Source organism: Lissotriton helveticus, chromosome 5_1 (genome assembly GCF_964261635.1).
Source record: "Lissotriton helveticus chromosome 5_1, aLisHel1.1, whole genome shotgun sequence".
In the NCBI taxonomy this organism is placed as follows: domain Eukaryota; kingdom Metazoa; phylum Chordata; class Amphibia; order Caudata; family Salamandridae; genus Lissotriton; species Lissotriton helveticus.
This window is the reverse complement of record NC_136065.1, coordinates 2,059,047,129-2,059,071,889: the sequence shown is the minus strand read 5'-3', so window position 1 is coordinate 2,059,071,889 and position 24,761 is coordinate 2,059,047,129. Positions and strand designations below refer to the sequence as shown.

General features: G+C 42.5%; 1 protein-coding gene across 1 annotated transcript in view; it reads left to right on the top strand.

The window, feature by feature from the left end:
- LTB (lymphotoxin beta) overlaps window positions 1-24,761 on the top strand; it is a 63,566-nt gene that overhangs the window by 26,363 nt on the left and 12,442 nt on the right. Inside the window, exons 2-3 of the mRNA XM_078641500.1 lie at window positions 6,540-6,585; window positions 22,805-22,870. Of these exons, the coding sequence (XP_078497626.1) occupies window positions 6,540-6,585; window positions 22,805-22,870 (112 nt within the window). The remainder of the gene's footprint in view (window positions 1-6,539; window positions 6,586-22,804; window positions 22,871-24,761) is intronic.

The window sequence follows — 24,761 nt, the reverse complement described above, 5'->3', positions numbered from 1 at the left end:
TTGCTATTTTCTTAATAAAAAGAGGTATGACGTGTGATCCATTTTAAGACACTAGAACAGGCTTGCTATTTATGATTTAAGCTAAACATTTGCACAGTGCCTAGAAATAGCTTTAGCGTGTTAACATGTTAAGAACTTGCTAAACACATGACAAATGTTCTTGTTGTTTTTGCTGACCATGACATGCATTACTACATTCCTATTTGCATTCTGTGTGTTTATTTTTCATATTTTATGTACTTGACTAGGATTTTAAAATACAGATTTTAAAGTGCCTCTTCCGTTCCTTAGTGCTATTTTGAGTGTGCTATTATTCATTTACAAAACAGGATTTGGTGTGTCACTATGTGAACTAATCTTGTGGGACTGATCATTTCCAGAAAAGACCTTGTGCATAGCACTGCGGGTGGTGTATGGGTTGCAGTTCAATTGGATTTCTAATTCGTATTGGTGCATTGACTGAACCTTGGCATCAGGGACTAAAAGTTCTACCCCAGCAGCCCAAGGGGGTGGGCGAGGAATGGTGCCGAGAGAATCCATCACAGGTATAGGTGGATGAAGAGTGAAGGGTTAACTCATTGGAGGTAGTGTGGGGCGAGTCTAGGTAATGTACAGCACATTCGTTAGACAACACTTTCAATAATATCAGGTTATATATTGAATATATGCACAGGTGTGAGCAATAATCAGAAAGTCGGAAGTACATGAAACGCAATACACAAGTGTAGCAGAGGTAAAAGTAAATCTGGTAATCTCACAAGGAGAATGAGACTCCTAAATCGAAACTGGTAATCAGGCAAAGTATATGGGGATAGCACTGAACACCAGGACCCCTGACTGCAAACTGATTATATGTTCATAGAGAGCTACTGTGGGCAAAGCGAAAATGTTACGAAACTCAGGATGCTCGGAGAGAAACACTGAACCAACACAATGCAGTACAAAAACACTGAACCCACACAATGCAGTACAAAAACACGGAACCCACACAATGCAGTACAGAAACACTGAACCCACACAATGCAGTACAGAAATACTGAACCCACACATTGCAGTACAAAAACACTGAACCCACACAATGCAGTACAAAAACACTGAACCCACACAATGCAGTACAAAAACACTGAACCCACACAATCCAGTACAGAAACACTGAACCCACACAATGCAGTACAAAAACACTGAACCCACACAATGCAGTACAAAAACACTGAACCCACACAATGCAGTACAAAAACACTGAACCCACACAATGCAGTACAGAATCACTGAACCCACACAATGCAGTACAAAAACACTGAACCCATACAATGCAGTACAGAAACACTGAACCCACACAATGCAGTACAAAAACACAGAACCCACACAATGCAGTACAAAAACACTGAACCCACACAATGCAGTACAGAAACACTGAACCCACACAATGCAGTACAAAAACACAGAACCCACACAATGCAGTACAAAAACACTGAACCCACACAATGCAGCACAAAAACACTGAACCCACACAATGCAGCACAAAAACACTGAACCCACACAATGCAGTACAGAAACACTGAACCCACACAATGCAGTACAAAAACACTGAACCCACACAATGCACACAATGCAGTACAAAAACACAGAAACAACACAATGCAGTACAAAACACTGAACCCACACAATGCAGTACAAAAACACTGAACCCACACAATGCAGTACAAAAACACTGAACCCACACAATGCAGTACAAAAACACTGAACCCACACAATGCAGTACAGAAACACTGAACCCACACAATGCAGTACAGAAACACTGAACCCACACAATGCAGTACAAAAACACAGAACCAACACAATGCAGTACAAAACACTGAACCCACACAATGCAGTACAAAAACACTGAACCCACACAATGCAGTACAAAACACTGAACCCACACAATGCAGTACAGAAACACTGAACCCACACAATGCAGTACAAAAACACTGAACCCACACAATGCAGTACAGAAACACTGAACCCACACAATGCAGTACAAAAACACTGAACCCACACAATGCACACAATGCAGTACAAAAACACAAAACCAACACAATGCAGTACAAAAACACTGAACCCACACAATGCAGTACAAAACACTGAACCCACACAATGCAGTGCAAAAACACTGAACCCACACAATGCAGTACAAAAACACTGAACCCACACAATGCAGTACAAAAACACTGAACCCACACAATGCAGTACAAAAACACAATGCAGTACAAAAACACAGAACCCACACAATGCAGTACAAAAACACTGAACCCACACAATGCAGTACAGAAACACAGAACCAACACAATGCAGTACAAAAACACTGAACCCACACAATGCAGTACAGAAACACAGAACCAACACAATGCAGTACAAAAACACTGAACCCACACAATGCAGTACAGAAACACAGAACCAACACAATGCAGTACAAAAACACTGAACCCACACATTGCAGTACAAAAACACTGAACCCACACAATGCAGTACAAAAACACTGAACCCACACAATGCAGTACAAAAACACTGAACCCACACAATGCAGTACAGAAACACTGAACCCACACAATGCAGTACAGAAACACTGAACCCACACAATGTGGTACAGAAACACTGAACCCACACAATGCAGTACAGAAACACAGAACCAACACAATGCAGTACAAAAACACTGAACCCACACAATGCAGTACAGAAACACAGAACCAACACAATGCAGTACAAAAACACTGAACCCACACAATGCAGTACAGAAACACAGAACCAACACAATGCAGTACAGAAACACTGAACCCACACAATGCAGTACAGAAACACAGAACCAACACAATGCAGTACAAAAACACTGAACCCACACAATGCAGTACAGAAACACTGAACCCACACAATGCAGTACAGAAACACTGAACCCACACAATGCAGTACAGAAACACAGAACCAACACAATGCAGTACAAAAACACTGAACCCACACAATGCAGTACAAAAACACTGAACCCACACAATGCAGTACAAAAACACTGAACCCACACAATGCAGTACAGAAACACTGAACCCACACAATGCAGTACAAAAACACTGAACCCACACAATGCACACAATGCAGTACAAAAACACAGAACCAACACAATGCAGTACAAAAACACTGAACCCACACAATGCAGTACAAAACACTGAACCCACACAATGCAGTACAAAAAACACTGAACCCACACAATGCAGTACAAAAACACTGAACCCACACAATGCAGTACAGAAACACTGAACCCACACAATGCAGTACAGAAACACTGAACCCACACAATGCAGTACAGAAACACTGAACCCACACAATGCAGTACAGAAACACTGAACCCACAGAATGCAGTACAAAAACACTGAACCCACACAATGCAGTACAGAAACACAGAACCAACACAATGCAGTACAAAAACACTGAACCCACACAATGCAGTACAGAAACACAGAACCAACTCAATGCATTACAAAAACACTGAACCCACACAATGCAGTACAAAAACACTGAACCCACACAATGCAGTACAGAAACACAGAACCAACACAATGCAGTACAAAAACACTGAACCCACACAATGCAGTACAGAAACACAGAACCAACTCAATGCATTACAAAAACACTGAACCCACACAATGCAGTACAAAAAAACTGAACCCACACAATGCAGTACAAAACACTGAACCCACACAATGCAGTACAAAAACACTGAACCAACACAACGCAGTACAGAAACACAGACCAACACAATGCAGTACAGAAACACTGAACCCACACAATGCAGTACAAAAACACTGAACCCACACAATGCAGTACAAAAACACAGAGCCCACACAATGCAGTACAAAAACACAGAACCAACACAATGCAGTACAAAAACATAGAACCCACAAAATGCAGTACAGAAACACTGAACCCACACAATGCAGTACAGAAACACTGAACCCACACAATGCAGTACAGAAACACTGAACCCACACAATGCAGTACAGAAACACTGAACCCACACAATGCAGTACAGAAACACTGAACCCACACAATGCAGTACAGAAACACAGAACCAACACAATGCAGTACAAAAACACTGAACCCACACAATGCAGTACAGAAACACAGAACCAACTCAATGCATTACAAAAACACTGAACCCACACAATGCAGTACAAAAAAACTGAACCCACACAATGCAGTACAAAACACTGAACCCACACAATGCAGTACAAAAACACTGAACCAACACAACGCAGTACAGAAACACAGACCAACACAATGCAGTACAGAAACACTGAACCCACACAATGCAGTACAAAAACACTGAACCCACACAATGCAGTACAAAAACACAGAGCCCACACAATGCAGTACAAAAACACAGAACCAACACAATGCAGTACAAAAACATAGAACCCACAAAATGCAGTACAGAAACACTGAACCCACACAATGCAGTACAGAAACACTGAACCCAAACACACAATGCAGTACAAGAACACTGAACCCACACAATGCAGTACAGAAACACAGAACCCACACAATGCAGTACAAAAACTCAGAGCCCACACAATGCAGTACAAAAACACAGAGCCCACACAATGCAGTACAAAAACACAGAGCCCACACAATGCAGTACAAAAACACAGAGCCCACACAATGCAGTACAAAAACACAGAGCCCACACAATGCAGTACAAAAACACAGAGCCCACACAATGCAGTACAAAAACACAGAGCCCACACAATGCAGTACAAAAACACAGAGCCCACACAATGCAGTACAAAACACAGAACCAACACAATGCAGTACAAAAACATGGAACCCACAAAATGCAGTACAAAAACACAGAAACAACACAATACGGTACAAAACTCACTACTGTAATTGTTCTGATTCAAAGCAACACTTGATAATGTAAAAATGATCACAATCATCTAACAACATGGTTACTTATTATGGATTCAGTAACAGTTAAAGTTGAACAACATTATAGTGGTTTGAGAACGATTAAACAACATAAAGGACACACACACACACAAGCAGTTGGATAGCCCACCTCCATTTCTGGCGTGGGGTTGGAGGGACTCAGCAGATGTTGAAGCCTTTATTGGGACAGCCGGCTTTGATCCCGTGGTGAAGGATAGAGCGGGATTCAAGCCCTCTTCAGCATCTCAATGATTCTAGGGGCTGGAAGGTCCAGCTGCAGAGCAGGTCGGCAGAGCTTCACAGGACCTCCAGACATGATTGGGGATGCATGCTGGATCCACACGCGGGATGCAACAAAGCAACAGAGTCCATGCAGGTACAGAGATGGTCAACGAGCTGCACCGCACCAACCCCCTGCAGCCATGGCCAGGGCCTCCCACACTTCAAAGAGTCAGCCAATCTGGCCACGACGGATCGTTCCTCCTCAGGAAGACTTCTAGCAAAGCTCTATTCCAAACATCCTTCTCAAAGGAAGATTTGGGGCATAAAGTTGTCTTCTCTTAGAAACATGCGTCCTCCCTCTTGCAAAGTCCACTCTTACTTTAAAGTAAATCGCTGCAATCAGCTCTGAGTAGCCTTAAAGGCAGGTGCGCTGGTAGAGTATGCAAGGCATTTACCATACGCAGTCATAATAATGTTCACCGTTGGTTACCCCAAGACTGTACTTATGGTCAGGAAAATGTAGTTAGTTCAAAAGAAGCATAAAAGTGAGACCAGCATCACCAGACTTCAAGAATTAATTCACATGGGTGTCCAGGAGGCAGCTCCCCTGGCTGGATGTATGTACCCCATAAACAATAATGAGACTGCCCCGTGGCCATTCCCTAATGGTACCCCGTTGTCTTGATGCTACATTACTAATTTAGCATATCCCAGAACAGATCCTAAAAATCTGCAGCCCACCTTACCAAGTTAGGTAACATAACTCATAATACTGATATTGAACGCAACTGAATACTATAACATTGTGTATAACACGCCCATAAACTGAAATATAGCATGTGCCCTATAAGTAGAACAACAAGAAGTATTCAATTCAGTGGGACAGCATTTTCAGCATAGTTATGGATTTGCAACACAGTCTATCATCTGATATATAATTTGCCATTTAAACAAAAAACTATTACTAGCTCAAACTGTTCAAAAGTTACTACAAACATGGGGCTAATTGTTGCCGTGCAGTGGGAAGGTCCTTGCAAAAGTTAATTGGTCACCTTTCAGTTGCTTTTTGCTGTATTTGGGTGCTAACCTGGTTCTAATGATGTAAAACCTTCAGCATGTGTGTTAACGTGTGTAAATGACAAACAAATGAATAAATACTTCAAAATGTGCAGCATTAGGCTGCATAATGTCTCACTTCTCTTCTTATAAGGGGTCTATACTTGTTACCTCTTTAGGTATTCAGGGGGTGTTTAAAGCTCTGTGCTCTGTTGTTAGGGCCACAAGTGCTTAGAAGATTAAAATAAATCATTACATGTTTCACTGGTCCCAGTAAGGCGTTTGTCTTTTCTTCCCTTCTGCAGGTGGAGGCGGCTTCCCTGGATGGCACGGCTGAGGCATTTCGACATGGTAAGATACAGCTCTGCCAAGTAACACGCATCACGTGTTAGAGTACCGCTTTTTAGGTCAAACCCCTGCATTACCGCAAAGGAAAGAAATTGTCACGTAAATCAGCTGATCAGAAAAGATGAGCTTGGTAGCTAGGACACAAGTCCTAAAAAAAGAAGTGGGTGGTACTAGCCAAGTTAAACAGCATGCAAGTGACATCATGGCACGTGACATCATAGCTTGTGACATCATGGAGTGCTACATCGGACGTTGCATTATAGGAAGTGGCATCACAACTATGACCTCACAGAAAGTGACATCAAAAGAAGTGACATTAGATCTGAAGACCTCACACATGTTTTTAGCAGGTCTATCATGAGTACACTTGAGCACTTTACAATATTTAATAAATTAGATTTTGCGTAGGAGTTGTGCCAAAAAAGTGACCCAACCCGGGTGCAAAATTTGAGGCTCAACTTAAACATTGTTTAAAATCCGGCCACAAAGAAATTGGCAACAAGGAAAAACATGAGGCTAATAAGGGCCATATTTACTATGAAGTGACGGAGTGTGGCGTGAGCCTTCCTGGCTTAACGCCGCACTGTGCCTATTCTGAAACACAGGGCTGCATCATATTTAAAACAATATGGTGGAGCCCTGCATTTTCCCCTGCGCTGGCGCTAAATTTAGCAGCCTAGCACCAATGCAGACACCCTTGCACCATAGTGCAAGGGTGTCTGCGTTGAGTAGAAGATTGTTTATGTGCAGTAGGGTCTCCCGTTAGATGATGTTTTGTAATTTCTAAGTGTGCTGCTTAATGCAGCACACAGAATTGTAAAGCATCATTTTTTAAATGATTGTTTATGTGCAGGAAGGCACACCTTCCTGCACATAAACAATCCATGGCATTTTGTAAAAACAAGGACAAATTAAATATTTCTCCTCGTTTCGCCAGGTTGAGACCAGGTTTTCTATGGTCTTAATTTAAGAGCTGGCTCCTATTTGAGCTTCCCTTGTAAATAGGGGGCAGCAGCAAAATCAATGTGTCTTGCGGTCGAACTCCCACTGCATCACCCATTGGCCACCCCTTTCACACTAAACACAGCGTGAAAGGGGGCCTTATTCACAAGTCAGCGTTAAGCCATGTTAAGTGGCTTAACGCTGCCTTGTAAATAAGGCAAAGCCCCTATCGCCACCACAATGTCCTGAAAAGTGATGTTGTGGTGGCGACAGGGGCTTGTAATTTACGCCCCTAAATCTGTTCTGCTTTATTAGTTGCAAAGTCTGCATTCTAAAATATCTTATGGAGTTAAGGCACCTGCTGCAGAGATCTTCATGTGCCCAGTAAATCTCAGGGAATAATAATAATGGTGAGATAATTCTGACGGTTAATGCCCTTGTTGGAGAGATCTGTGTTTTGTCTAGTCCCAGTTTTGAATCAAAGTAACATAGAAGGTTAATATGTCTTCCTCAAAGAACATCATGTACTGTGCAGATAACAGATTTTTATTTTATGGCGATGTAGAAAGGTGGTTAGTGCTTTTAACCCAGAGACCCTTCTGTTAATTACAGTTCATAAATTGTAATCCTTCTAATATAGCACAGCGAGCCTTAAAGGACATGTGACTCCTACGTCTTATAACTCTCACTGTCTTGTGTAACACACCCTATACATTGATTTATACACTTATATGATTTTTTGTCAATGAATAATGTGTATGTGTGATGTAAAGCATTTTGACACACTGCATTGGGATGATTAGCATTCTAAAAGGAGTAAAACAAAATAATGGTATTTAAATTGTTATGTGTGTAAATACTGGGACAGGCCAACACATTGACATTATTTCTTACAGTGCATTCATATTTCATATACACAATGACTGGACAAAGTCAAAACCATGCCTATTTTAAGTACTTGTGAATTAATAAGCTGTGTGCCTTTGCTTCCCAGCCATTGCATATAGGTGTGAGGTTCTAGATAGTTCCCAGCCAGGATACTCGATCAAAAGAAGGCCTGATGACCACTTAACTTCGGCCTTTGTTTTGGGCTCAGATGGAATTTAAAACAACAAAGCCTTGTCGCCTGCACCTTGCTGCTCCGAATGAAAGCAGACAACATTCAGGCACTGCTGAATGTGTCTCGGTGTCCGAATATTGCACTAGGGAGAATTCAACATATTTCACTGGGGCCCAACTTCTTGGCAGGAGAGAGAGCGTCCACCCTATGAGAAGAGTGGATACACACTGTCTACCCACGTGTACCCTCAACTTGTGCCCAGGATATCTCGATGCCCTGCAGTTATTTCAAGTTTTCTCAGGGATAGTAAGTGCTATAGAAATACGTTCTACTGTGTTCCTTCTAGAACACAGAAAAGGACACCTGCCGCACTACAGCCAATCAAGTGTTTGATAAGTTATGATATGAAATTGTACAACCCCGATTGGACTGTGGCATTTTCTAGCCCCTCCCATGCTGATCTGATGTCCGTGTGTGCGTCTATACACCTTCACACTATTAACCACCCCTGGCCCAGCCTGTGGCGTGTTATAGAAAGTGAGTGCAGAAAAGAAATTTACGTTGACCCGCTTTGTCCTTGTCATTTCTTCTGCAAATGAGACAGAGGGGCATATATAGATCTCCACGGATGGAATAATCTGTCACAAACGAGACAGATATCCGGACCTCGTTGTTATGATCTCCATAGGATATAATGGGATTTATATTTCAGCGGGTGCGTTATCCGTCATGTTTGTGATGGAGTATTCCCCTCTGCCAAGATCTGAATCAGGCCCAGAGTCAGGCACACTCTCGGCCCGCCCAGGTGACATGGCATGGCTCTGTTGTGAATGGAGCTGCAGCCCATCAGAGGTGAGCATGCTCGGGTGATCCGGCCGCTGCACTGGTACTTTCTAGCACTTGGGCGGGTATAGAAGCCTAGCTGCCGGCCAACAAGGCCCACGTGATGCAAAGCAGAGTGCAGGCTGCTGGTAACAGAAATCATGAGAGTATGCATGTGTTGGATTTTCTTTATTCAAACTGAGCAAACACAAACGTGGTTGCATGCATCTGTGACAAAATGCATCCAGTCAGAAAATCTTGATTGCAAAGTTTAATGAACCATTTTTTGGGGGATGCTGAGACGCGCATGATGCACTTCGAGCAAATTCTGAATTTTTAGGCAATGGACCATATTAAAAAATAAAACTACTTGTGCCCGAATGCAATATGGCATCGGCTTTAAAAGCAACTACCGGCTGAAGATCTGACACATAATGAAGAGGAAACGATTGCTTGTTTCAGCTACGCATGACAGCAGCTCATCAACCTCCTGTCTCATCATGACATGATGGTAATGCTAAGGTATCAGTCAACAGATTCAACTTCTGATGATAAAAGTGGACATTGACCGGTGCTACAATCTGAACGTAAAACTAACTTCAAAGCAGCAGTGCAGTGTATTGACGTGTGTAGGTCGAAATGTGGGTTTTTTTCTTCAAAAAAGAAAATTGAGTAAATTGCCACATATGCATATTTAAACCCCCTTTGTTTGTTGTCAGGGAATGTCATTCACTGAGAATCCTTATTTATAGTGAAGTGTGTGTACGATCATCAGATGGCTTTTGTGACACAGTGGGGCACATATACAAAGAAATGACGCAGCACGGCGCGGCAAGCAATTAAGCAGCGCCGCGCAATAAAAAAATGCACTGTATTGACAAGATTACGGCACACCCCTGTGTTTTCCCTTGCTCCAGTTCTAAAAAAAGCTACCTAGCGCTAGTGCAGACACCTTTCACCCTGGTGCAAGGGTGCCGGCGCTGCAGGGATGAATTTTTATGTGCATGAAGGGGTCCCTTTCTGCATACAAACAACCATTAAAGGCTATTTGCTCAGCACACATAGTAAAAGAAAAACATTAGCAGAAATAAAAATATTTCTCCTTGTTCGCCATTTTAATGCCAGCTTTTTTAATGGCATTCGATGTTGTGCTTCCTCAGATTTACAATTCAATTCAAAAGTGCTTTATTTCGAGTATTACTCATAAAAGCAGACAAACATACATATATTAAAAAAACAATTAAATTTACATCGTCAAATTAGACTTAAGCACACAGTTAGTATTTAAAAACACAGTACATGATTAAAATTATCAAAAGCAGGTTTAGTATAAAAAAGTGCCAGAATGATAATCACGAATAAACAATTTGTGAGAATATATCATAAAGTTTCAAACCGATGATACGTTAAGAATTAAATATATTACAATGAAAGATAAAATAGATACAAGTCTAGCAGTCACTGACCAATTAGTCAAATTTTCCAGAGAATAGACTATAGCCTAGCAGTCTCTGGATTTATGGTGAATTATTACAGAGAATAGACATGTATCTAGCAATTCCTGTGAACGACACAATAGATTGTTATCCTCTAATCATTCTCTGTTTTATAATCCAAGCCCACCCCAGGTACTTTGCAGTAGCAATTATAATCCAGTTAGCAGATGTAGTTCTTAAAATCCGCAATGCAACCATGCTGTTTTTGTACCTAGATTCCTGCACATGGGTGCCAACCAAACTCGCCTAGGAGCAGAATACATTGAACAAGAGAACAAAAAATGACCAAGAGTCTCGTTACCTACCCCGCAGACAGGACAGATTAATGCACCCCCTGCTTTCCATTTAGATGTTAGATTAGATAGAGGTAGAGAGCCTACCCTCAGTTGGAAAAGCAGTTTCCTGTCCATGGGCTTTAATATGTAATCCCAATACATTTCATAAATTGGGTACAACTTGGTCTCTAAGTAGCTAGTGGTCATAGACCCACTATTTAAACTAAGCATACTCTTATTAACAACATGTTCCCAGTAAATGCTTTTTATGGTGGACTTGGAAGGGAATGAGGCCCCAGCTGGATCAGCCCATAAAGCATTAAGTCCTAAATCGAACAAGGCAATCTTCAGTGATTTAAACCATTTGATTTTGTTGTAGCAGTCACTTGTGACAACATCTTTAAACCCATTCGCATAGTGAGAGAGCTCTGGCGTGGTCCAAAGCCCACGCCAGTATAAAATCGGGCGTAGTTTGGCCTTATCAGAGATCGCTCTCCTACCTAATTCATATCTTAGGGGCAATTGCGGGCTGCTCTGAGGGACGCCTATCAAATTCCTATAAAATTTATTTTCTGAGGTTTGGAGCTCCTGAAGGTTTTCGTGCCCCCATAACTACGCACCATACAAGGCAGACCCTATTGCTTTTGCCTCATAGATTATCAGTGGTGGTTTGATGGGCTTAGTGAGCGATTTCCTTTGCTCCTTGATAATTGTGCCAGCTAGTTGCTTGTGCCTTAATATAGCAATATTAAGGTGTGACTGCCACCTATTATCGTTAGAAATATGGATCCCTAGGTAGGTGAAGGATTTTACAACCTCCAAGGTGCGACCACTCAACGAAATTTTAGGTTTAAAATTCCTGTGGGGATTGAAGGCCATGAGTTTTGTCTTGGACCCGTTTACCTCCAATCCGTGGGCTACTCAGAAATCATCAAATATTCCCAATGCTTTTTGCAACCCAGCTGGTGTTTTTGATAAAATTAAGGTATCATCGGCGAACATTAAAATTGGAACTTTTTCACCTACAAGAAAGGGAGCATCCACTGCCTGAGATTGCATAGAAGAAACCACACCATTAATAAAAAGGGTGAACAAAGTAGGCGCCATTGAACAACCCTGCCTAACCCCACGCTCAACAGGGAATTCAGCGGTGTCATTGCCATACCCGCCCCAGCGAATTTTAGCATAATTGCCCTCATGCAAACGCATGATTAAGGACAACAATTCCCCGGGGACCCCAAGAGTCACAAGAACTTCCCACAGTTTTGACCTCGGTACCAGGTCGAAGGCAGCCCGCAGGTCAACAAATGCTGCATACAGGCTGCCTCCACCTAGCACCACGGTCCTCCACTGAATCAGCTGAAAACGGAAGACTTGGTCCACAGTGCTGGTTGCCCTGCGAAAGCCGGCCTGAAAGGGGGATAAGATGTTATTATCCTCAACCCAATCGAGCAGCCTATTAATGATCACTCGCCCCACTATTTTTTGAACAGTGTCGATCAAGCTAATTGGGCGGTAATTACTAGGCAGAGCACGGTCACCTTTCTTGTATATCGGGATGATAACAGCACCCCTCCATGTTACAGGAATATCTGCACCTCTGGCAATATGATTAATTAACAGATGAATGTATTTAGACCACCTTGCAGTATTGTTTAAAAAAACGTCTGCTGGTACACCGTCAATGCCAGGGGCACGACCATGATGGACAGTTTTGAGTGCCATCGATATTTCGTGCTGCGTGAAGGTGTCAGCTTCTGTCATGGAAAAGGGTTGACATACGCTATCTGTAGACAAGTCACTTGAAGCATATTGTTCGCTAAAAATTTTTACCCAGGCATCCTGGGGGACGTTGTTTGTGGTGGCGTCTTCTATCCTGTCATGACCCCATTTGACTATGTGCCAGAATAACCTGGAATGATTTTGGTCACTGGCACTCTGTAACAAATTCCAGTGGGCTTCGTCCCAATCTTTTTTTGCTTTAGTTATGGAAGATTTATATTGTTTCCTAGCTGTCCTGATGGCCTCCTTGTTTTTATTCTTAATCGCGGCACATAAGCGGGCCCTGGCCCCCTTGCAATCTTGGTTATACCATTTGGCTGGCCTATGATTCCCAGGCTTTTTATTATTAGCCGGTTTTAAGAAATGGCATTTTATTTCTTTGAAAAGGTCATTGTGGACCTGAGTAACCATATTTTGGGTAGGAGATAGCCCAACCTCACCCTCAAGGGCCACTATGGCCTTATCAGTTGCCTTATTTATTTTTTCTAAAACCAGCGGGTCAGTTCTAACACTGGTCCACCTCAGCCTGCGCATATCATTTGTGGGTATAGTCAATGGCGGAAGAGGTTCAGCACAGGTACTTGAAACGACATCAGACATCCACCAATTATGAAGAACGCATAAAGGGTTATGATCGCTCTCTAACCTTTCCAAAACAACCATGTCAATGACCTTTGGCCATAGAGACATACTACATATAACGTAGTCAATACGGCTCTTTTTTCTTCCATTGTTAAATGTCATAGCTGGTACTCTGTCAGACGTTGTCCGACCGTTCAAGGCCCTTAACCCATGTTCAAGACACATAGCGTTTAGGCCAAGAATATCCTCAGTCCAGCGAGTTATTGGAACTGTATTGAGAGCGGGAATATCCCATAGCGTGTCTTCCTCCATGCCCAATTGTACATCACCAATATCTAGAGGTTCAAAAGTGCGATTTAGGTCGCCAGCTATTAGTATGTTATTCCCTGATGAGTGAGTTTCTAATAGTCTGTACAAAGACAAAAGGACCTCAGATTTTCTTACATTTCCCCCTCTGGCATATATGTTATAAATATCTATGGAGGTAGATGGGTTACCCTTTAATCGAATGAGCTGAATATCTTTTTGGTAAAGCTCAATATTTCTCACATCAATCATAAGAGCCTGGCGCACCCATATAGTGAGTCCCCCCATCGGTCGCCCTTTTGGACCCTTGGTGGCTGGGAGGTGAAAATTCAAGTAACCGAGTGCGAATACAGGATCAACAGCCGAGGTTTCTTGAAAAATGCAGACATCGTACTGGCTGACAAAACCAAACCATTCACCACAATCCATTTTGGAACAAAGCCCCGCAATGTTCCAAGACAATAAATTCCCGGTGGCATTTGCCATTGTAGAACAAGTGCAATGAGCTGACCCTGTTGGCATTAAATCAACATTACCAGTTTCAATAGTATTCACAATAGCTACACCAGCTCTAGGTACAATAGTATCTGTCACATTTTGTAATAGTGTAGGACAACTCGACACCACTGTAGGGCTTGCAGCAGTGGGAACTTGCAACAAGGTGGTAGAAGTGGATGGTAGTCAATCACAAGCGTCTAGGTTGGAAAGTGCAGCAAATCTATTTTCCACTCCTAGACCCCACTCTGCAAGATCAGAGTTCTTGCTGCCCCTCTTGGTTACAACGTTCCATTTTGTTCTAAGAGTGCTGCAATTAGGACCTCTACCTTTCCTGGGATAGAAGAAATCTAAAGTCAATGGGACAATAGGGGTAAATCTTTTCTGAGGCGGGTGGAGATTGGGCAAAATATTTGGCAGGACCTCGGGGTCAGAGAAGTTAAGTACAACACAGTCCCCCTTAAATTTTTTTGCCCTGTTCCCAATCCACTCGACCCTTCTTGCATTCACCAGTTCTTCCGCCAATTGCTCCTTGCCCCAGGGTGTTATGGCCATGTTGTTAGTTAGCCATGATAACGATTTATTTAGTAATGATGCAGTTGACTCGGCATCACCGGGGGCTAATTTAGGTACATTTGCAAGAACAAGAACTAATGGTGAGGCTTCCACGACGAGCTCTGATGATCCTTTCAAGGTGTTTGGTTCCCCGTGAGGTAAGGCAGATGGTGCGTCTCCGGGAGGCCTATCAAATAAATTTGCCATTAAAGGCGACGGGGGATTTTGTGCAACAACAGGAGTCGGTCCATTGGAGTGGTTAGATTGAATTTCACTCATCAAAGGCTGGACACATGTTGTAATGACTTCTGGTAGTTTTCTCACTTCCCCCAGAGTTTTTCCCAATAGACCTTCCAGTTTGCTTACCTCAGCAGTTAGTTTATCGATTTTACTAATCAGGGGTTTTACCATCCCTTTGATTTTTGTATCCATCAGACAGCAAAGTTTTTGTAATAGATCATCGGAAAGGGTCACGTAGGTTTCCCCAGTCAGATCCTCCTCCTCATCATCGATAGATTTCCTTGGTGGCGACGCAGCTTTATTTTTGGATGACCTTAAGCCTCCTTGCTTTTGAATGGCTTTCCTTTTGCCCCCGGAAACCCTAGGTGCGGGGATGGGGGGAGCGGTAGAAATGGTAGACTCGCTATTTGCGGAAAGCACAGTCGGTGCGTCAGTGTCACTATTTTCTTCAATATTAGCTACAATGCCACTGGGCTGAATGCAATTTGAGTCCTGGAGGGAGGCGTGTGCCCCGCCCAGGAGGCTGTTATTTAGCAAGGCGAATGAATCCTCATTCTCAATATCTATCAATGGTGATTGTGAAGGTGATTCTAATCCCAGTGAAGTCCTTCTGTCGGTATTGATTTTTGTCACAACTTGAACAAGATAGTTCTCCATTGTATTGGAAACTGTGGGTAACTTTTTTACAGGCATTTGGCAGCAGAAATGCACTTGGGGCCAAGTTATGTAATACACACAAATAATGAGGTTTATAATTACCTGGAGCTTGGTAGGCCTAGTATGCCTTGTGCGATGAAGAGGGATAGTAACGAAAGGCAAAGTCCCTGGCCCAACCCAACCGTGGCCAACCTCGGACGGCCTCAGACGGCCCGCCCTTTGTCCGGGCGTCCCGCAAAGCGGGTGTCTGCGGCGCTTTTGTGCGCCTCCTGGCGCCCTCGCGTCGTTGGAAAGCGCGCCGCCGCGTAGGCTGCCGGGAGTTGAAGTCCCGGAGCGGCGGCGCATGTGGTCTGTCTGCAAAAGACTCTCGGCAGTGGCGGCTTGTCTCCAGGTGCCCTCGCGACCCCAAAGGAAAGCTCCTGGCTGTGGCGGCGTTGCGGCGTCAAGCAGGTAGGTTTGCAGTGTCTCCCCCGCTCCGCCGGTGTCTGCGGCGCTTTTGTGCGCCTCCTGGCGCCCTCGCGTCGTTGGAAAGCGCGCCGCCGCGTAGGCTGCCGGGAGTTGAAGTCCCGGAGCGGCGGCGCGTGTGGTCTGTCTGCAAAAGACTCTCGGCGGTGGCGGCTTGTCACCAGGTGCCCTCGCGACCCCAAAGGAAAGCTCCTGGCTGTGGCGGCGTTGCGGCGTCAAGCAGGTAGGTTTGCAGTGTCTCCCCCGCTCCGCCGGTGTCTGCGGCGCTTTTGTGCGCCTCCTGGCGCCCTCGCGTCGTTGGAAAGCGCGCCGCCGCGTAGGCTGCCGGGAGTTGAAGTCCTGGAGCGGCGGCGCGTGTGGTCTGTCTGCAAAAGACTCTCGGCGGTGGCGGCTTGTCTCCAGGTGCCCTCGCGACCCCAAAGGAAAGCTCCTGGCTGTGGCGGCGTTGCGGCGTCAAGCAGGTAGGTTTGCAGTGTCTCCCCTTCGAGAAAATTCTGAATTTTTAGGCAATGGACCATATTAAAAAATAAAACTACTTGTGCCCGAATGCAATATGGCATCGGCTTTAAAAGCAACTACCGGCTGAAGATCTGACACATAATGAAGAGGAAACGATTGCTTGTTTCAGCTACGCATGACAGCAGCTCATCAACCTCCTGTCTCATCATGACATGATGGTAATGCTAAGGTATCAGTCAACAGATTCAACTTCTGATGATAAAAGTGGACATTGACCGGTGCTACAATCTGAACGTAAAACTAACTTCAAAGCAGCAGTGCAGTGTATTGACGTGTGTAGGTCGAAATGTGGGTTTTTTTCTTCAAAAAAGAAAATTGAGTAAATTGCCACATATGCATATTTAAACCCCCTTTGTTTGTTGTCAGGGAATGTCATTCACTGAGAATCCTTATTTATAGTGAAGTGTGTGTACGATCATCGGATGGCTTTTGTGACACAGTGGGGCACATATACAAAGAAATGACGCAGCACGGCTCTGCAAGCAATTAAGCAGCGCCGCACAATAAAAAAATGCACTGTATTGACAAGATTACGGCACACCCCTGTGTTTTCCCTTGCTCCAGTTCTAAAAAAAGCTACCTAGCGCTAGTGCAGACACCTTTCACCCTGGTGCAAGGGTGCCGGCGCTGCAGGGATGAATTTTTATGTGCATGAAGGGGTCCCTTTCTGCATACAAACAACCATTAAAGGCTATTTGCTCAGCACACATAGTAAAAGAAAAACATTAGCAGAAATAAAAATATTTCTCCTTGTTCGCCATTTTAATGCCAGCTTTTTTAATGGCATTCGATGTTGTGCTTCCTCAGATTTACAGAGCCTTGTAAATCTGGGGCAGCGTAAAAAAGCAATGGGTGTTGCAATGGAACGCCCACAGCAACACCCTTTGCATTCCCCTTTCACTCAAAGTGATGTGTGAAAAGGAGCCGCATTTACAAGGCCATGAAAAGCCATGCAGGGTGGCTTTGCGTGGCCTTGTAAATATGGGTCAGCACACTGCGCCACTGGAGCATCAAAAAAGTGATGCTCCAGTGGCGCTAGGGGCTTGTAAATATGCCCCAGTGTTTTGTTATAATTTATAGCGCTTTACATTTGGACTTTCTCCATTGGCAGACTGGCTATTGGCCATATCAGGCTATTGTTGGTTCGTCTGGCTGTATTACATGCTATAGGTCCACTCGACTGGTGGTTGAAAACAGCTCCAGCTGCACGTGGTTACATTTACTGATAGTTAGAATCAATCAGCATAAACAGGTTTTTGTGCTGCAGCTCTAAACCAGCTGGGGTACTCATGGGTGGAGGTTTGAGCATGGGGCATTATTCTCTGATACCCACCTGAATTATTGTAACCTTTACTGAGCAGTGCCGCTGTAATTGGAGAAATCCATTTCTCTGTTGGTTTTCTTCTGTGATTAACCTGCTCAAAAGGTATTAGGTTTGTGTTTGGGATATAAAAGTGAATCAATATGGCAAGTATTGAGGCCATAACACGTTGCTAAGCAATACCTAATTAGTGTGCATACATTTCCAATATTTTATGAGTTTATTTGGTCGATTCAAGTACATTTATGAGGTTGCATTTCTCATGAAGAAGCTGCAACTCCAAAATACTTAGATTCTATTCTCTCTTCAATAAAAGAATGTGCCATTATGTAAAAGACAATTTAACAGAATACCGATGGCACATAATGCAAAACCTTGATTTGATTTAACCAGAAAACATTGATAGTAAATAAATCAAACTGAAAGTCAACAAGATAATTTAAGCTTTTAAAGTGTCCAATAGCACATATATGATATCAGTACAATTTGCTTCAATGATATCCAATCTACATCAGAGTGGAGAAGAACATGAGAAGCCTTGAGCATGGATGCCACTAGATGAAAGAGAAAAACATCTGCTTTAATGATGCCAAGGCTGCACTCCCAACATTCAGCAAAGCAGATCTCAAGCCAATATCTTTAACTGGACATTAAACCTAGGATAACTTCCAGCCAAAGAGGAGCTAAGAACATGGCCAAGGGTTTCAACCTGTACCAATCCATCAGGAGTAATTCACAAGACTTCCAGCAGTAGCACGTCAGAAATATTGTTATGTAACCTATAGTGATGGCCATAAAACTGACCAACATGATAGAACCCAGGCATGAAGGGTCTGCCTGGATCTCTGAGAATGTGAAAAAGTGAAACCTTCTTGAAAGCCCCCCACTGTGTCCAGGAAATCAAATTTAAATCATTCAACGCTGCCTGTAATAGATCCTGAGGTAAATATATGTGATACATGCAGAGACTTGCACCCCAGCACACTTCAAATCCCTCAATAAACTTTCAAGTAAGAAAAACATGGTTGCTGGTTTGTGGATGCTCAATGTCTTATTCTATGGAACTCTCTGATCCTGAGTTTGAGGGTAGAAGGCAGAAAAGTGCTGCATGAAATGCCTGAAAATCATCTGCTCAGACTATGCTTAATTTCAGGCCATGACAATAAAAAAGCAACACCGGTGGATTGGTGAAAAACGGTTAAGCAATTAATCCGCTTGATCCATTTGATCTTAACTATCCATCTTGAATTCCTACAAGAACACTTCTGGACATCCCAACACTCAAAAGAGGCAGGAAGGGGACTCCTGTTCTTTGTCAAACTCCTAAATAAATGAATAAATAATAACACATTATCTTAAGTAGCAAGGTAAAGAGTGAATATCTCAGGAATTTATGCTATTTGGATCTATGCTCATTAATAATCCATAGCCATTGCTTTTATGGAAATGGCATGGAAAAAAACAGAAAATCAACAATGGCTATATGCCATATAAATTTGAAGTCCGCCATAACCAAGGTCTTATATCGCTTGGTACATTAACAATATTCATAATGATGGGCACATTTTAACAGGGTGTGCTCTGTTGTATAGAAGGAGACCTTTTTTTAACAATGATAATATTGTTTGTTTGGATAGGAAAAGGACTTTGAAGATGCTGTATGATCTTGTGATGAAAGTTTAGTCCCCTAAATTCATCAATACTATCCTAATTCTCACGACGGAAACAAATGGAATTCAACAATTTATGTTTATATGAATTAGCACAGAGCGAAGTACATGCAAGAAATGCAAGCAGTGTTGCAGATTATTTTATAAGGTATTGCAAAAATGCCACAGTACAGCTCATATCATCATAATTCCAAATTATATTAAAATTCTCTTCATCTCTATTATTGGAACAAAGCCTCCCAGCCCTCTCAAAATTTTTATTTCAAGAGGCTGCAATTCCCACTGGGGGTCAATTTGGAAATCACAATGCAGCAGCCTCTCTGCATATACATGCATAGCAAAGCTCTGTAAATAGTTATTTTAGTTTAATCGGTCATAAATATATCCTTATCTGATTAAATAGGTTATGACCATCATATCCTCACAAATAATTTCTAGTCTCAGTGTACACTCAAGTAACATTTATAATCATGGATGAATCTATGAGAAATATCCGATTGTAGTGTGAAAATATGGGGAAACGAAGACATGATCATGGCTAAGAACAACATTATAATAACAAAAAATGTCTATGGGTCAAAAAAGCTCAACTATACAATCTGTCCAAGACACAACTAATAATAAAACTTAATAGAAATGAAGGAAAAAAATATATATGTGCACCTCTATGAACTAAAGGCACAGCATGATGTAACTAGGGTGTAAAAAGTACCCATCAGTTCCCGCTCGGTACCGCCCTTGTCATCATCTGGGTTCTCCTTATACCTAGGAGAAAAAGCTACCAACCACCTGATGTTACTGTGGCTGTCACCCATCCATTGAGAATCGTCTATACTGATAGGGAGTACCAAAATAAATGTGTGTGGGGGTAACTGGTTTGCAGTGAATAAGTGCGTGTAAGTGAACAAGTGAGGTATATAAAATTGGAGAGAAGAGAGTAGAAAGGAAATTTAATGGTATCTCTCAAATCTTCCAAGTCTTAAAAACAGTGTGAATTATAAGCAGGTTGACAAAATATCTGCTTCTAAACGTAGACGGTCGACATGTTTCAGCATGTGTGGACACTATTTTTCCACTGCTTTCTTCAGGACCATACATTCGCTACTGCAAAATCGTGAAAGTACTAAAAATAAACCATATCACCTGATTAGGTAATGTGAAATATCCTCCAAACAACTGAATTTTCAGATCAGAATTGTTGTGCCAAAGACATGCCGCAAGGAGAAAAAAGGTCAGACAGAACAAAAATGTAAATCGCAAATCGTACATATTGTTATCATGTGATTGTCATTAGAAAGTATGAGCAAAGACCCATTACTTTCGGGAGAAAAGATCTGCTTACCTATTTGGTAGAAGGATAATGCATCACCCCACCTGGCAGCAGCTCAGGTAAGTGGAGCACCACTCTAGTAAAAACAATAAGGATAACAAGTCAGGGCATTCTTAGGTGGTATGTACTGCTCTAATAGTAGGTAAGTTGTGTATGATGTCATAGAGCTAATACAACTTAGTCAAAGATGGTATGAGCTTTTATAGGAATTGCTTTCAGTTCCATAGTCAGCCCGATAGAACCAAGTTCCGTCATTAACCAGGGAGCAAGCCTTCCAACATGGTATTAACACTAAACACACATATAGATGAATTTAGTTAAAAACAAGAAAAGAGAAAAAATTAAGCTAGTCTAAGTTTTCATATTAAGCTTCTGATTGTAACTTGAATTAATATAATGTATGGTATCGAACTTTTCTCTGCTGCTCTTAAAGCAATACTACTCCTTGCAGATTACAGTCAAAACGACTCTCTTCTATATTTGAACAAAATTCCACGGACACTACCCTCTGATGTTTTCTAATTCTATTAATACAATCTCCTGTCCCAGTTAAAGTTTTCAAGAAGGTCATTTGAATCTAACTTTCCAGAACTTTGTCATGGGTGTTATACATATATCTATAACAGGTTCTTCTGAATTGGATTCAAACGTTTAAACAAAACTGACTTTTGCTCCTAGTCTTCATTTCTGATAAAATCAGAATGATGCTATTCTAAAAGCATATAATACAGGTTTCTGATCCCAGAACACCTCTGTATTATTATCTCTTTCAATCCCAGTCTAAACTCCTAATAATAGATCGTAATTTATGTTTCTTCAATACTCTTTCTCTATTATTGTGTACATTTCTGTAATAAGTTTATGATCCCATATATATCTTTATATCATCATCACTTCTAATATAAGTATAAACAAATGCAAAACTCCTTCCGGATCCTTGACTAAATTCCTGTAATGCAATTTTCTAATCCTAGTCTAAAATCATAGAATGCCCTTGTATTATTCTAATTAACAACAAGGGGTGGTGATGGACAGAGTCTCTGAATTAAGCAGAAAACTCTCACCCAGTCAAGAGATCAGGGCTAGATCCAACACCGTTTTTTAGCTCACTGCATCATCCCAGTTTCAGAACTTGGCTGTATGCAAATTAGTCTGTTCCTGTCCCAGTGCATGATGGGAACAGGGCAAACCAAACTACAAAGCCAATTCTTACACTGGAAAGGAAACAAGCTACCGGGGACCGGTTTCTGGCATTTCAGCCTCTTCGGCCCGGCTTGCTTGAATCCTGATGGTGCAGTGAGCAAGGGACTCATGTCTGAGCATACCCTTCCACGCTTAGGGTGGACAAAATAATTAACAACAAGGGGTGGTGATGGACAGAGTCTCTGAATTAAGCAGAAAACTCTCACCCAGTCAAGAGATCAGGGCTAGATCCAACACCGTTTATTATTCTAATCACAACAGCTTTACTTCCTCTCAAATCCTAGCATAGCTACTGGTACAGTCTTCTAATGCAATGACAGTTCTTGCAATGCAATCACCCATTACAGACTTTTTTTCTATAAAACTACCTTTCGATTAAGCTTTAGACATCTATAATGCAATATATACGCTTCTTCTCACCTTATTCCTGCTGTTTTTTGGTAGCCATTCTTTCCATAACATATTTTCACCCTAACCAGAGCTATGTGTCCATTGTTTCCAGGTAAGAGCAACTCGAGAGAAAGACATCAGCATGGGGATGTGATCAAACCAGTTGTTCATCTAATGGGTAAGTAGAAGGGAGACACATGAACCGGGTGCTCAACCAGGAATCTCATAGGGTGGCAAAACAAAAAGTCAATTTGACTTGAAAAGCCACACATAACAATGAACATAAACATAAAGCTGCAGACACACACCATGATTTTGGGTGAATGTCAACACGGGATTAGCTTTAGTTTGTCTGTCACTGCATTTAACAAGGTAGCTAAGATCCACCTACTGTTGTCTTCTGACTTGTGTCATAATTAGGTGAAAATCACACACAATCTTGTACTCAAAGCAGAGGGACAGGGAGTGTGAGGGAGGGATTTGTGTAAAGTGTGATCTTAGTGCTGCAGTTACAAAAGCCAACTCAGGGCCTAGAGATTGTGTTTATGAAGCATGTGGTCCCCGGGCGAAGGGTTCATGCACCAGGAGTGATGTCAGCAATAGTGCCAGAGACCTGTGGTTTCCTGTCTGAGTGATGTGATGGTGCACAAAAGCAGAATGTATGAGGTTCCTTCTCCTCCTTGGATAGCAATGAGGAGTAGGTTACATGCCCCAGCAACAGCAGAGGATATTGGTGTTGTAAAAGTACAAAGAGCAAGAGATTTATACCTCTGAGGCTGGTTTTAACTAGTTATAACATAGATGTTTAAAAAGTATATGACAAACATTGTACTGGAGGCATTGAACAACCTGAACACTGACCGTGAAAACAACTGATAATAAAGCATAAGTTACTCACTGTAGTAGAGCACAAAGCTGGTGGTCCAAAGTTTTCTCTCCACCAGACTCATGGGCTTACCATGGTTACTCAGGAGGTACTGAGACATAGCTTGCACAGCGAAGCACTTGGTAAGTGAACACAACGACTTCACAGCCCTCCTCCCCATTTCCACCCCTCATTCCTTGTCTCTCTGTTTGCACCTAGGTGCATGGACAGGGAGGGAGATGGTCTACCAATATAAGAGTCACTATAGTGAGATGGTACAGTGAGTACCTGCAAGTTCAGGGAGGGTCTACCAATATAAAAGTCACTATAGCGAGACGGTACAGCGAGTACCTGAGAGTTCAGGGAGGGGGAGGGTCTACCAATATTAAAGTCACTATAGTGAGACGGTACAGCGAGTACCTGCAAGTTCAGGGAGGGGGAGGGTCTACCAATATAAAAGTCACTATAGCGACACGGTACAGCGAGTACCTACAAGTTCAGGGAGGGGGAGGGTCTACCAATATAAAAGTCACTATAGTGAGACGGTACAGCGAGTACCTGCAAGTTCAGGGAGGGTGATCGTCTACCAATATAAAAGTCACTATAGTGAGTCGGTAGAGTGAGCACCTGCAAGTTCATATCACAGGCATCTCGCACACATCTCCTCCTTCATAGTTTAGATTACTACACAGAGGACAGGCAAGCCTAGTAACTGCAGCAGTACGGACAAACAGAGCACGAGCGTTCGTTTGCAGGGTAATCCATACAGATGGTATATAATGCAACCCTTGTGGCTGACCTGCAGGTGACATCCAAGTGGAACTCAAACTGAAATAAATTATGTTTCATAAAGAGTATTGTCTCCATTTGGGGGCGGGGAATTAAAAATTCCAGAGAAAATATGCTTTACTGCAGCATTTCCCATGGAAAACTTTGTGAATATGAGTTTCCATTGCAGACTCCAGTAGCTGCCAGGCCTGATATGAAAGACTCTCCATGAATCCTTGACCACTCCAGTTGTGGAACAAATCAAAGCATGTCTTTGATGTTCTTTGCCAAGGCCAAGTGATGACCTTAGCACTTTCTCTTGTTTTGGAGTCCCTGTATCAGTCTGTGAGACAGACAGACTATCTTCAGAAGTTCCATCTAGCTACAAGACAGCCTCTCAGGTACAAGGTGAGCAAGGGATCGAGAGCAGAGTGTA